Source organism: Xenopus laevis, chromosome 6S (genome assembly GCF_017654675.1).
Source record: "Xenopus laevis strain J_2021 chromosome 6S, Xenopus_laevis_v10.1, whole genome shotgun sequence".
Lineage (NCBI taxonomy): Eukaryota > Metazoa > Chordata > Amphibia > Anura > Pipidae > Xenopus > Xenopus laevis.
The window spans coordinates 118,254,601-118,270,096 of NC_054382.1; the positions used below are offsets into that span (position 1 = coordinate 118,254,601).

General features: G+C 40.1%; 1 protein-coding gene across 32 annotated transcripts in view; it reads left to right on the forward strand.

Annotated features, from left to right (window-relative positions):
* LOC108719750 (regulating synaptic membrane exocytosis protein 2) overlaps nt 1-15,496 on the forward strand; it is a 358,076-nt gene that overhangs the window by 44,965 nt on the left and 297,615 nt on the right. For all 32 annotated transcript variants that reach the window (XM_041567991.1, XM_041567957.1, XM_041567969.1 and 29 more), the window contains one exon: nt 13,672-13,882. In XM_041567991.1, the coding sequence (XP_041423925.1) occupies nt 13,672-13,882 (211 nt within the window). The remainder of the gene's footprint in view (nt 1-13,671; nt 13,883-15,496) is intronic.

Here is a 15,496-nt window from a genome sequence, read left to right on the forward strand (position 1 = left end):
AAACCAGAGTGACCAACAGGCTTAGAATGGATTGTTATAAACTTTCACTGATGTAAAATTCACAAAAGAGGATAATATGTAGGAAAAGAGTAGTCAGCACATCGATTCTCAGTATTCTTTGGAGATGGTTCTACAATGGCCACTTCCCATTGGCAAACTGTGTAGTAGAAGATTGAACAGCACCACCAACTCTTCAAGTAATTAAAAAGCCTTTATTTGTGCACAACTTGAAGAGTTGGTGGTGCTGTTCAATCTTCTACTACAAAAGAGGATAATACCCATATTCACCCATTGAGGATAATTTAGTACCACTTTTTTCAAATGCACAAAATATGAAGAATGGGACTGTTTCTACAAAATGCATGTAATACTTGTTTTGCACTATCCTCCATGTTATTCTGGCTGCTTACCTGCTGGTTGTTAGATAAACCTGGGAACTCTCTGCAGTATTGGTAGGTGAAAAAATCTCCCATCTAAGGCTTCCCAAGTATTCTGGATAACAGGTCCCATACCTGTGTGTTTGTTTTTAGTTTTATTGGGAGGGCGCTGACCAACCCTGCCATAAAAAGACCAACAAAACACCTGCATGATGGGCATGTTAATGGAAAAGTAGCACCACCCTACTCTAAATACCTTTCTTTGGACAAATTCAACTGCTCCTGCTTAAATGTTACAAACAAAAGGCCTATTCAGAAAGTTGTGGTACACATAAGTTGGAATTTCTCCCTCACATCTGACTCTTAAGTTTACTGCTATAGCAAAACTAAAAGAAAAAAATCGCCCTCAAATTAACAGTTTCCAACACCACAGTCTTTATATAGGCACCTTATTTGTTTGAGATGGTTTGAGAGTAGAAGAACAGTGCTCCTCAGACATTTTTGGTTTAATCTCCTTCGTTGAGAGTCAACATTTGGCAGGGTCCCTTTAGCATATACTAAAATTAGAAATATAAGAAAACTTAGCTTTATTCATGTAAAGAACAAAATTTAAGACCCCCAATTACTTCCAGGTTCCTCAAGAATCTCTAGAAGAGCAAGTAGACATTCTCCCAATATTCCTCCCTGGGCCACTGCAGCCTCTAGGGGCAGAAATTCTACAGTTTGGGAACCTTGATCTCATAATAGGCAGTAGTATTTGGCTTTAGTCAATTAGAGGTAAACTTGTTCACATGCTAAGGTTAATTGCACATTGATGTGACTACAGTTTACACTGGGTGGACCTTGGTTATTGCATGTGACTTGTGCCAGTGGACTAAATGACGTGAGTTCTGCTATAAAACCAGCTATTTACATTTACTACATAGCCCCCATCATTTACTCTGGATCTTTTATAGTGTAGGGGGCAGAGTACAAAGTGTGAAAAACAGGAAAAACCTGCCATTCTCTACCCACCACAGAAGTCTTTATTACTGCTGGACTAATACTTTATTCTGCAGTGGAATTACCTGCCTCCCCCACTTCTTTGCAAACCTTATTAAAATCTTGACTTTTATTTACATTATCGTTCTTATCTAGCCCCAGTAACTGTAGCCAGTACCATATAATGATTTGTGTCTGTTACCTTGTCCTGTCCCAATGAGGCCCAGAGGATAGATTAACATGCAGATGTTATGGGGAGTCCTCACTAAGTCACATTATAGTGATTTAAACACTAAAGTACTTACCCAGTAACCTTCACAATAGTTTCACCAAATCTGTTGACCCATGGCAGCTGAACTAAGACGTTTTTTTTTTTTTTTCATCGTTGCCTGTTTATTGGTTAGTATGGATTCGTAGATCTGGTTAGGGTCAGGAGACAAGTCTGATCTCAAACTGTTTTTTCCCTTCCAAAGTGATAAAGGAATTATGAATTAAGGGGACCACCTTTCATTTTCTAGGGATATTCACCCCTTCTCCAATGATACTGTGTTTCACATGCTGAAGAAGGACCCTACAGCCATGTAATTAATGTTGAATTTTCCCAACCCTACCATTGTGTTTTAAGGGAATTATAAGGATCCTTAGTTGTTTGCCAACGTCTTGTACAAAATGAGGGCCTCTTGGGTCTACAACCAAATCAATCAATCACATCATCTGCTTCTGCTGAACCAGTTGCAAAAACAAACATTGTTATAGAATTCATCATTGTTTGTTAATTGTCATTGACTGAGGGACCTTAGTGTTGTGCTATGTGGAATCTTGTCTTCCTCTTCCTTGGGACTTGTCCAGGATGAACTCCTCCATTAAATTGTCAGGTAGCGCCATCAGAAGCCATGTAAAATAAGAATGGCATAAGACATATAGGCTTAGGGGCCGATTCATCAAGGGTCGAATATCGAGGGTTAATTAACCCTCGATATTCGACTAGGAACTAAAATCCTTCGACTTCGAATATCGAAGTCGAAGGATTTAGCGCAAATGCTACGATCGAACGGTCGAAGGATTATTCCTTCGATCGAACGATTAAATCCTTCGAATCGAACGATTCGAAGGATTTAAATCCAACGATCGAAGGAATATCCTTCGATCAAAAAAACTTAGGCAAGCCTATGGGGACCTTCCCCATAGGCTAACATTGACTTCGGTAGCTTTTAGCTGCCGAAGTAGGGGGTCGAAGTTTTTTTTAAAGAGGCAGTACTTCGACTATCGAATGGTCGAATAGTCGAACGATTTTTAGTTCGAATCCTTCGATTCGAAGTCGTAGTCGTAGTCGAAGGTCGAAGTAGCCCATTGGATGGTCGAAGTAGCCCAAAAAACACTTCAAAATTCGAAGTTTTTTTACTTCGAATCCTTCACTCGAGCTTGATGAATCGGCCCCTTAGTGTACAGGAAGATTTTACAATATAAGGGGTGGGGGTAAATATTGCCTGCTCTGTAGAACATAATGTAATCCTTGTTGCAGAGGTGGGGGCTCAGACTCAGCCCGAAAGCCAGTTTGGGTTGGCAATTGTCTTTATTTGTTCTCTTAGATACTACTGAAAGGCAACAGGGAACAAGGCGAGGGAAGGAACAATTAAAGGAAATCACAGGTAGTGCCCCTGACTGCTGCTCCGGCTCAGGGTTTTCGCTGTAAGCTGTGCAACCACCAACTTTTTGTCTTCCTGTTGTACCTTTTTCAGGCTTGGGATGGGCACATGTACAGTACATTACTAGAAATGCTATATTGCTCACATGCCCATACAAGTCATACCTGAGAGACGAAAAAAGATTGGGGGTGGCACAGTCCCCAGTTAGCACATTCCCTGGGTGCTGGAGATACACCGGCCTGGGGCAGAAGCTTAAAAGCCCCCATACACGGCCCGATAAAAGCTGCAGACAGACTGTGTTGGCAGCTTATTGTCCCGATAGTCGGCCAGATCTTGATCAGGTAGGTTAAAAAATCCATCTGTGCATGTATGCAGTCCTGCGATCCGACCGCCTTTATCGTATCCACTATGATCCGATCGTCGGGCCATCGGGTCATATGATCTGATCGTCGACCCATTTCAACTTGGGCATATCGGGGAGAGATCCGCTCGTTTGGCGACATTGCCAAATGAGCGGATCTCTACATCTATAGCCACCTTATGGCCCCTATACACGGGCCGATAAAATCTGCTGACAGACCGAATCAGCAGCCTTTCCCGATCAATATCTGGACGAAAGTCGGGCAGATCTCAATCGGGCAGGTTAAAAAATCCCGTCGGATCGCGGCCGCATCTGTGCGTGTGTGCAGTCCCGCGATCCAACTGCACGTATCGGATGCACTATGATCTGATCGGATCAGTCCGATGTCGCCAACTTCAATGTGGGCATATCAGGGAGAGATCCACGAGTTTGGTGACATTGCCAAGGGCTGATTATACCAATTCCTTATCTTTTGATTACTAGATTCTCAATAGCAGTGACTGATCTAACAATATGTGTGTATATTTTCTGCACTTATTTCGAAGGAAACCAAATACTCGTCTACAAAGTGGGTCTTGAGCCCCAATTTCTGAAAACTACAGTTGGGGAGATATCATTTTTAAAGGCAGACTTTTGGTTGGTGATTAGATTTGCATTCATTTAGCAGTGCAACAAGAATAATTGAGTAAACACAAGTACAGTGTTCCACCTTATCATTGTAAGAAACATGAAACAAGATTCTTTCCCATGCTGCTCAGATTTGCAGATTTACGTTTCTCGTTTTCTTCTCTTGGAAGCTGAAAGCTTTTGCTGGGAGTTGTGTTTGATACAGGTGGTCATTAATAACAGGACTACAGTCAGTCTAAGGTTTAAGTGTTCTCTGCTTTATTCATATGGGATTTTACCTCTCCATGGTGCTGAACTGCAAGGAGTACTATGAAAAACTGGGAAACTGTACCAGAAGGGTTCCAGAGCTTTTAGCATGAAGGAAATTATCTCAACGTAATGTTATGTTTTTGTAATGGAAATGTTGTGTTTTGATATGCGTGTTATCTATTTTTATTTCCTTTTATTTGTGCATTTGCTGCCCCCCTCTGGTAGAGATTGGGATTTCAATAAAATATATTTTTATATGGCAATATATGTAATATGTGCGATAATTACTCGCCAAATACATAATCCTAATAACAGACTAATTAATCAAATGCTGCTTTTGAATGCAATTACATATACATGTAATTTCCAGAAGAAACAATTGGGATCAGGCCCTGATTTGTGGGAAGGCTACAAAGGCCTGGCTTAAGGGTGGCGTGATTTTTTAGGGTCGGGATGGTGCCCATCTGCACTGGTGACTTTAAGGAACAAATAAATGGAATAATTCTATTTAATAGAAACATTGACTAAATACACAGTACAGGTATGGGACCTGTCATCCAGAATGCTCAGGATATGGGGTTTTCCGGGTAACAGATCATTCCATTATTTGGATCTCCATACCTTAAAGGGATTGTTCACCTTTGAGTTAACTTTTAGTATGATGCAGAGATTGATATTCTGAGACGATTTGCAATTGGGTTTAATTTTTTACTTTTTGTGGTTTTTGAGTTATTTAGCTTTTTATTCAGCCGCTCTTCAGTATGCAATGTCAGCGATCTGGTCTCTATGGTTTAAATTACCCTAGCAACCATTGCATTGATTTGAACAAGAGACTGGAATATGAATAGGAGAGGACTGAATAGAAAGATCTGTAAAAAAAAGTAGCACTAATAATACATTTGTAGCCTTAGGGCAGAGACGCGCTCAATTCGGGGAGATTAGTCGCCCGGCAACTAATCTCCCCAAACTGCCTCCCCTGCATTTCCACCGGCTAGAATGACACTCAGAGTGCTTAGTTTTCCGAATTCGCCAAAAGTTGTTTCAAGGGAAAACTTCAGGCGACTTCAGAAAAATGAAAACGCTCTGAGTGCCATCCAGCTGGCGATTTACATTCTAGCCGGCGGGAAGGCAGGGGAGGCAGTTCGGAGAGATTAGTCGCCCAGAAGAGGAGATTTGTCGCCGGTTGACTAATCTCCCCAAATTGCAGCGTGTCTCAGCCCTTACAGAGCATTTGATCTTTAGATGGGGTCAAGTGACCCTCCTTTGAAAGCTGAAGAAGAAGGCAAATAATTTAAAAAAACTGTAGCAATTCAATAATGATGACCAATTGAAAAGTTGCTTAGAATTGGCTATTCTATAACATATTAAAAGTTAACTTAAAGGTGAACCACCCCTTTAAGTCTATTAGAAAATCATGTAAACATTAAATAAACCCAATAGGCTGGTTATATCTTAGTTGGGATCAAGTACAAGCTACTGTTTTATTATTACAGGGAAAAGGGAAATCATTTTTAAAAATGTGGATTCATTGGATAAAATGAAGTCTAAGGGAGATGACCTTTCCATAATTCAGAGCTTTCTGGATAATGGTTTTCTGGGTAAAGGATCTCATACTTGGTTATACTCCTCAGTAAACTTGAAATACTTTGATTAAATGTTCTTGGAATTAAACAGAAGAACATTTTTTTTCCTTTCTCTGCATCCGGATCTTTTCAGAAGCCGGTAATATCCGTGAGTCGTAACAGGATATTTCGGGTTATCGGCTGGGAAGAATATCATATGCTTTGTTGTATCAATGGTTTAATGTTTGCTTCATCAGACAAGTCGGAGTTAAACAGATTTAAGGCGATGGTTGCTGTGGATACTCCATATGATTATGTGATCAGACGGGGAATGGCTAATGCATGGGTTTCAGTGGGAGTCCGACAAGATGGAAGAATCCACATTTATGTGTATGGAATGATGAAAAAAAAACGTATTCCCCAACACAAGTCATTTAACAAGTAGAATGCATGGGGGCTGCCATAGTGCTTGCTCTGGTCCGGTAAAATTACCCTCTATATATTGCAATCAAACTCTGGCCCCAATTGGATGAAAAATAAAATGTTCACGCTTGTGAAAAACCACTGGAAAACACTTTTTTTTTAATGCCCCAACCCGTTAAAGGGGTTGTTCACTTTTGAGTTAACTTTTTGTATGATACGGAGAGAGATAATCTGAGACAATTTTCATTTGATTTTTTATTATTTTTTTTTGAGTTAGTTAGCTTTTTATTCAGTAGCTCTCCAGTTTGCAACCTGTTGTATATATTGAATATGGATAGGAGGTGGCACTGAATGGAGAGATGAGTAAGAAAAAGTAGCAATAGCCATACATTTGTAGCCTTACAGAGCATTTGAAAGCTGGAAAGAGTCAGAAGAAGAAGAGAAATAATTCAAAAAGTATATAAAAAATAAATAATGAAGACCAATTGAAAAGTTGCTTAAAATTGGCAATTCTATAACATACTAAAAGTTAACTTATAAATTAACTTAAAGGCACCACTCCTTTAAAGGGCATGTAAAGTCTAAAATAGAATAAGGCTAGAAATGCTGTATTTTGTATACTAAATATAAACATGAACTTACTGCACCACAAGCCTAATCAAACAAATTGTTTATGCTTTCAAAGTTGGCTACAGGGGGTCACTATCTTGTAACTTTGTTAAACATCTTTGCAAGACTAAGACTGTGCACATGCTCAGTGTGCCCCCTTGGCTACACAGCAGCTTGTTTATATAAACTATAGTAGTACTTATCTGTTATCTACTGTGTATCCTGTGCTTGAATGGTTTCCCCTTGGCTACACAGCAGCTTTTTCAACATCTTTGCAAGACTGAGACTGTGCACATGCTCAGTGTGGTCTGGGCTGCTTAGGGATCGTCATAAACAAAGCTGCTTGAGTTCTGCATGGCTGGGAAGTAAGGTGGGGGCTCCCCCTGCTGTTCATAAGTATGATTGTTTCCCTGCTCAGCAGTTAGGGAACATCTGACAATTCCTATCCACAGCAGTAAATGAAGGGAGAATATTTCACTGCATACAGTCAGGTTTCTTATAAAAACGGTACACATTTTTTAATTAAAGTATATTGGAGATAGGTTTCTTTTTCATTACAGAAAGTAAAAATGGGATTTTATTTTTTTGCCTTTACATGTCCTTTAAGGAGTTGGAAAATATACTTAACTAGCATAAGTACTGTTTAAGTATACACAGCAGCTTGTTTATATAAACTATAGTAGTGTTTCTGAAGCACACACACCAGTTGTACCAGTGCAGGGCAACAGTACATGATATTTTCATTACTTTAGAACACTTTAATTTTTTTGGAGTTACTGGTCCTTTAATAATGTTCCTGGGACCCATCTCTGAGGCCAATTTGGTTGAGATCTGGGGCAAACCCTTAATTGCCTTGCTCTTGGAAACGTTACTGGGGCGCATGAAACAACTTAAGAGTGGAAGTTGTATCAAAAATGTCTGAAGATCTGGAGTAGGCTATTAAAATCCGATACAAATGAGACAGTCACACAATTACCTAACATGTTCATGAATAGACCAGGGCCAGACTGGCAATCTGTGGGTTCTGGCAAATGCCAGAGGGGCTGCTGTAAGATGCCATAGATACTCACTATCAGGGTCGGACTGGGACACCAGGGGCCCACCAAAAACCCTTAGACCAGGGCCCACCTAAAAACCTTTAGACCAGGGGCCCACTCTGAGTATTATTTTTTTCCTCTCCTCACTCAACCTTTATTCTCCTATTCTCTTTTCTTTACATACTATAACCTATTATTCCATCTATTTAGCCTCTTTATTCACATAGAGATAGGGAATGACCATGAAATCGGCCAAATGGTTAGAAGCAGGAGGGCCCACTGACACCTGGGCCCACCGGGAGTTTTCCTGGTATCCCTGTGGGCCAGTCCGACACTGCTCACTATTTATTGGGCTGGTGGAGGGCTGTTTGGGCCTCTGTGTACCTAAAATGCCAGGGCCTGTTTTGAGTCCAGACCTGGGCAAGGCCGTTTGCTTGATAAGGGCAGATTCCACTGGCAGATTCGGGGAGATTAGTCGCCCTGTGACAAATCTCCTCTTCTTCGGGGCGACTAATCTCCCCGAACTGCCTTCCCTGCCTTTCCTAAGGCTATACTGTAAATCGCCGTCGGGAAGGCACTTGGAGCGCTTCGTTTTCCGAACTCGCCCAAAGTTGCCTCACGAGGTGTTGCCTTTCCTGAATCTGCCAATGTGTCTCTGCCCTAAATGTAATAATATGGAAAATGAGGCATTCTTGTAGCTATAGAAAGTTCCATCAAGACCTCTTGAATTGAACAAAAGACATGGCCGTGCCCACCACCAGCAGAGCACAACCTTGATCTATAACCACAGAAAGAGACATTTTATCTCTCTTTATTTTAACACAATCTCATCCCGTTATCTACATCGCCTTTGTATTTCCACGTTTGAAATCTGACCAGCGTCCTGAGGGGCTTTAATGTGAAAGTTTGAAACGTTACAAACACAAACAGATTGCAGCAAACCGCTCTTGGCCTGTCCCTTTCATGTAGATTCCATTGGCCTGGGACTTCCCCGTGTGATGGTGCCACAAAAAAGTGAACAAAAGCCTTTGACAGGGTAATTGAGTCCAATTCATTTTGTGTGTGAATGTTTTTTTCCTTTTAAATTCAACAGTGGGTTCCGTTTTGTTGGCAGTGATGTGGATGTGAAATGTGAAACAGAAATGAAACGGACAGAATCCTGAGAAATGTTGTTTACTGGCAGCTTTGAGTCATACGTAGGATATATCCTTTGCCTGTAAAAAATAGGTTTCTCCCAAATATACAGTCCATGCATTCAGAACGACAGTTGCTAAAGTTCGGAAGCCGAATGTATCTTGTGGTAGATGGTTTTATTAACAAGAGTAAGAGCACCAGTTGCAGGTTTCAAGTATTACTGACGCGCACTGATTTTGACCTGAACGGCTCTTCGGACGCACTTTCAAAATTTTTGGACACCAGCGAATTTTCACTGGCAAATTTTCACTGGCGAATTTTCACTGGCGAATTTTTGTGGGAGTCTCGTGAATTTATTTAGCAACGGCAAAACGCGGAAACTCGCCACAAATTCGCACCAGACGAATTTATTCGCCCATCACTATACATAATGGAACAATAGGTGGTGTCAATGTTGGTGCGGCTAGGTGATCATTTTTGGGGATAGACTAATACAACCTTTATAGTCAAACCCAAATTTTACATTTTCTAGGGGGCCGGGAAAAAAAAATCCGGGAAAATGTAAAATAGGGGTAAGTAAAATCAGGGTATTTCTGTAAAATCAGTGTAAGCTACAAAAAAAACCAAAACAAAATATATGTATGGGACCTGGGTTTTGCGGATAACGGATCTTTCCGTAATTTGGATCTTCACACCTTAAGTCTACTAGAAAGTCATGTAAACATTAAATAAACCCAATAGTAGTAATGAGCGAATTTGGGGCGTTTTGCCAAAAAATTCGCAAATTTCCCACGAAATTCGTGAAACTGAGAAAAATTTGTGAAACGGTGCCGGCGTCTCGTTTTTGACACCAGCGTCCATTTTTTTTAAGCCGCCAAATTTTTCCGGTGGATTTGTGAATTTATTTGCCAGTGGTGAATCGCGGGAATTCTCCGAGAATTTGCACCTGGCGAATAAATTTGCCCATCACTACCCAATAGGTTTTGCTTCCAATAAGGATTAATTATATCTTAGTTTGGATCAAGTACAAGGTATTGTTTTATTATTACAGAGATGAAGGGAATCATTTTGAATTATTTAATTATAATACACAAAAGCCATGAATATCTTGTAAATTATATCCTTATAAACGGTGAGCTCTGATGTCATCAGTTATAAACGGTGAGTTCTGATGTCATTTCTGTCACATGATTCAATGAAACTTGTGTATTATAATAAATAAAGTACCCCCAGTTGCAAAATATGAGGATATTAGAAGTTACCTCGGAGTTCCATGACCTGTATAAAAACACTCGGCCTTAGGCCTCGTGTTTTTATATGGTCATGAAACTCCTCAGTAACTTATAATATCCTTATATTTTACAAGAGGGGGTACTTTATTCACTATATAATGGAGTCTATGGGAGACAGCCTTTCCGTAATTCGGAGCTTTCAGGATAAGGGGTTTCCAGATAACGGATCCCATACCTGTACAGGAAAAGTCACATTTAAAGGGGAACATGTTTTTTTAAAGGGGTGGTTCATCTTAAAGTTTTGAGTATGTTATAGAATTGCTAATTTGAAGCAACTTTTTAAATGGCCTTCATTTTTTTCTTTTTTTATAGCTTTTGAACTATTTGCCTTTTTCTTCTGGTTTACGCTTTCTAACGGGATGTCACAGACCCCATCTAAAAACAAATGCTCTGTAGGGCTACAAATGTATTGTTAGTGCTATTTTTAATTACTCAATTTTATATTCAGGGCCGTCCCTTGATATTCCAGACTCTTATTCATATCAAGGTATGGTTGCTAGGGTAATTTGGACCCTAGCAACTAGCTTGCTGAAATTGCAAGCTGGAGAGCCACTGAATAAAAACCTTAAAACCCACAAAAAAAATTAAAACCAATGGCAAATTGACTCAGAATATCACTCTATAAGTAATACTATAAGTTAATTTAAAGGTAAACAACCCCTTTAAAGGAGAACTAAACCCTAAAGATGAATATTGTTAAAAATGCCATATATTATACACTGAGCTTGTTGCACCAGCCTAAGCTTTCAGCTTGTCAATAGCAGCAATGATCCAAGACTTCAAACTTGTCACCATCTTCCCTAAGCTCAGTAAGTGACAGCAGCACAGAGCATGTGCAGTGAATCAGCAGAAAAGAAGATGGGGAGCTACTGGGGCATCTTTGGAGACACAGATCTTTACTGATAAAGGGCTGTGGTTGCCTAGCTACTTCTTAAGTTAAGCGTTAGTTGTACTTTAAGCAAAATTGGGAAACATTATTATGTAAAATGAGGGAAAACGTACTTAAAAACTGGGCAATTTTTAAATTTCCCATTTAAATGCATTAGAACATGAAAGTACCGTAAATAAAAAAAACACGTAAAATACAGGATATTATAAAATGGCGGGTATGTAAAATCGGGGTTTCACGGTGTATGTGTCAAACAAATCAACCATTGAGAATTGATGAAAACTGGCTTTTTTAGTGGTCACTCTTGGCTCTATCAAACATACAATAATCTGTACTGAACTCCTAGATGACACAGAGGAAGATATAGGCTGCAAAGAAAGCTAAAACTGTTTAATTTTGCTGTAATTAAATAGCAGCAGAGTCAGTTTTCTATTTTTCAGATTTTTTTAGGTGCTACTCACTTGGTTATGCCCAGGGTCCTGACCTATTCGTTCCAGCCAATCATATTTTAAACCAATGAAAGAGTTAAGTGCAAGGGTTACGCACGGTTTCCCTTATGCAACAATATGGTCATTTAGAGTTACCTTTAATTTCGCTCACAGCGACCAATAAACAAAAGGCCGTCAGTCAATTATGCATCAAACAGCGCTCAGGAAGCCACATATTAATTATGACCTTTTGCCTGGGGAGAGCGTTGATGGATAATTTATCATTTAGCCTTTGGATTAGGAATCGGCACAGAAAGAAAAGCGAAACGCGAGGAGGCGTTAAATCGTAGCTTATTCATGGCAGGTTAGAGGTGCCAGGTAGGTTTCTTCCTGAATTCTCTCTGACTAATGATATGTACATTCAAAGTTTTAGTTGAGCTGGATTTAGTCTTGTAATTAAAAACTTGAATGAATGGCTTCATTTGATTGAGAACAGTTGGAATATGTGCCGCGTCCTTTGTGCCGAAAGACCTCTGCCCCTAAACACTTTGTAAATGAAATATTTATCACAATCTGATGTATGATTCACAAATAAGGAATATATATATAAGGAGAAAGTCAGCAGGTTTCTTTACACACAATGTAACGTTTCCTGGTATTACAACTTAATTGCCTTATGGATCCATCATTATGGCTGTAAACTCCTTTTTTTTGTTAATTTGGCTCTAGTTGGGTTGGCATCACTTTGGTTGTGCCAGAAAGCTTTATGGCAGTTAATTTGGACATTATTCTGTTGGCACAGGTTGGGGTGCAATGTGCAAAGTGAGCTCTGTGATCATATTTTGCTCAGGGCTAGGGTTGCCACCTGGCCGGTATTTTACCGGTAAAAATGATGGCTGTTCCCAATGTTATTAATAGGGAAAAAAAGATAAATATATAGGAAGGCCGGTATTTGTTTCCAGAAAAGGTGACAACCCTACTCAGGGAAGGTGTAAAATGCAGCGCTCTCTTGTGCCAAATGTGTACATTTTGTGCTCTTTATTACTTTATCTATTATCATTTTATGCTGTGAGTTAGGGGCGCAACTATAGAAGAAGCAGACCCTGCGGCTACAGGGGGGCCCAGGAGGCATAGGGGGCCCCATAAGGCCCAAATAATGAGCAATCAACATTTAGGGGGTTATTTATAGAAATCAGAATTTATCCCGTTATTTTCTGAAATATACTCGGACAAAATCCGCAGGGTAATTTCCTGTTATTTATCAATACATTTTTCCGAACCCATCACAGATGTACTTATTGGGTGGTGGCCCTGTAGATGGCAACAAATATTAACCCGTTGCCTGGCGGGGATTTTTGATCTTGCTGTGCAGCATGTTGCCGGACAGCACACCACATGTGTTAGAGAGTAATTGGTAAATGTACATTATGGGGCAGATTAATCAAGGGTTATTCAAATTCAATTAGAGTTTTTTAAAAAATTCTAATTCCACTTTCGAGATTTATCATACTTTAAGAACTCGAATTTGACTATTCACCACCTAAAACCTGCCAAATTGTTGTTTAAGTCAATGGGAGAGGTCCAGGGATCAATTTGGAGTTTTTTTGCAGCCTTCCTGACATTTTTTTTCAGAGAAAAAACAGGAATCGTGTTTTTACGATTCGTTTCTAGTTTTCGGGTTTCATCCGAGTTTAACAAATACGATTTTTTTTAATACATTGGTTGAATTTCGAATTTATGGGAGTTTATGGTTTGTTTTTTTTTAAAAACTCACATGAGTTTCGAAATTCGACCTTTGATAAATGTGACCACATATCGGTAGTCAGGTCACTGCTGTAGAATTCACTCTCTACAGCAGGCAAGTGGTTAAAATTAAAATAATTTAGAAAATAACTTTCTAAAGAATGGCTCGATTATATTATTGCGCTAAGTGGATATCGTAAGGTTGTTCATAGCTTTCTCTTTATACTGGTAATAAATACAGCATTCTCATTCATGTTAGGTGACACTCAGTAATGGCCGCAATGTGCTCACGTTTCCTCCTCTCCTTCCTCAGAAAATTGCACCAGCAGTTTGAAATGTACAAGGAGCAGGTGAAGAAGATGGGTGAGGAATCACAGCCGCAGCAGGAGCAGAAGGGCGACGCTCCAACCTGTGGAATCTGCCACAAAACAAAGTTTGCCGATGGCTGTGGCCATAACTGTTCGTATTGCCAAACTAAATTCTGCGCGCGGTGCGGAGGGCGAGTTTCTCTGCGCTCAAACAAGGTAAGTTATTGGCTGTGCTGCTGTTGTGCTGTTTAAATCTAATATAATGTATTTAATGTTCAGTTTAGTATCTGTGTGTCCAAGCCTGGATTTGTGGCGAGGCCACAAAGGCCTGGTCCTAGGGCGGCACATTTTTAAGGGCGCCATACCGCCCAGCAGCACCTCACCGGGAGAAGTAGAGCTGGAACCAGAGAAATGATAGAAAAGCGCGTGAGCGGCGCACACGCGTTGGGGTTGCAAGAGGCAGCCGGCCTCGGAGCTCATAATTTAGAAATCCGACGCTGTGTGTGTCTGTGTAGGGATGCACAGTCTTATGGAGATGTCTCGAGGCACCTGGACAGTTCCAGAGCCAGGCAGGCAGTGTAAAGGTGTCCATCAGGCCTGGACTGGCAATCTGTGGGTTCTGGCAAATGCCAGAGCGGCTGCAGTAAGATACCATTGATAGTAGGGATGCACCGAATCCTTGGCGAAAGATTTGGCCGAATACTGAACCGAAACCGAATCCTAATTTGCATGTGGGAAGGGGAAAACATTCTTTACTTCCTTGTTTTGTGACAAAAAGTCACACAATTTCCTTCCCCGCCCCTAATTTGCATATGTAAATTAAGATTCCGTTTGGCCGGGCAGAAGGATTTGGTGAATCTGAATCCTGCTAAAAAATGCTGAATCCTGGCCGAATCTCGAACCAAATCCTGGATTCGGTGCATCCCTTCCCTAATTTAAAGTCACTATTTAGTTGTCTGGTGAGGGCTGTTTGGGCCTCTGTGTAATAGGATTGCCAGGGCATTGACTCCCAGTCCAGACCTGGTGGCCATACATGCTGCAATTACGATCTTTCCCATGATCATTGGTTATACGAAAGATCTTACGTCCACTCTACTAAAGAGCTGAATCGTCAGATATGCAGGTAAAAACAAAAAAGATTCAGCATTAAAGGGGACCCGTCACCTAAACATAAAAAGTTGTATAATGAAAGTAGTTTGCAAATTAAACATGGAACCCAGACTATTTTTTCATTCAAACATCCATACCTGTTATAAAGGTGTTTAAATATCTGAGCTGTCAATCAAATATTACCTGTCCCTCCTCTATTCCTGAGACTTAGAGGTGGGGCAGTCACTTTCCATTCAGTACTTCCTATATGTTACTGCCCTCCTCACATCCCCCCTTCCTTTTTTCACACTCTATAAGTAGCACTGCACATGGGCATTAGGTCTCCTATATTGGCACATACACAAGATTTTGGGGTGATACACAACTTGTCTTAATAGATTGCCACAAAATGGCTCCTGCTGTGATTGTGTAATTCCAAGACTGAAAGAGACAAAATTTAAATAATAAATATAATGAAAGTAAAGTTTATTTTGCTCAAATAACATGATAGAAAAGAATATGGAATTATTTCTTAAAGGGGAATTCCACAAAAAACATAACTTAAGCTTTTTGAAATGTAAACATAATTTCAAGCAACTTTGCAATATACATCATTTAAAAAATATGCAGACTTTTCATAATTTTCAATGGTTTGGAACAATTCCCTAAGCCTAGCCCCCTGCTCTTCTGCTGATCTGTCTGACTACTTTGCTGAGCTGGCTGACTACTGTTATTTTGTAT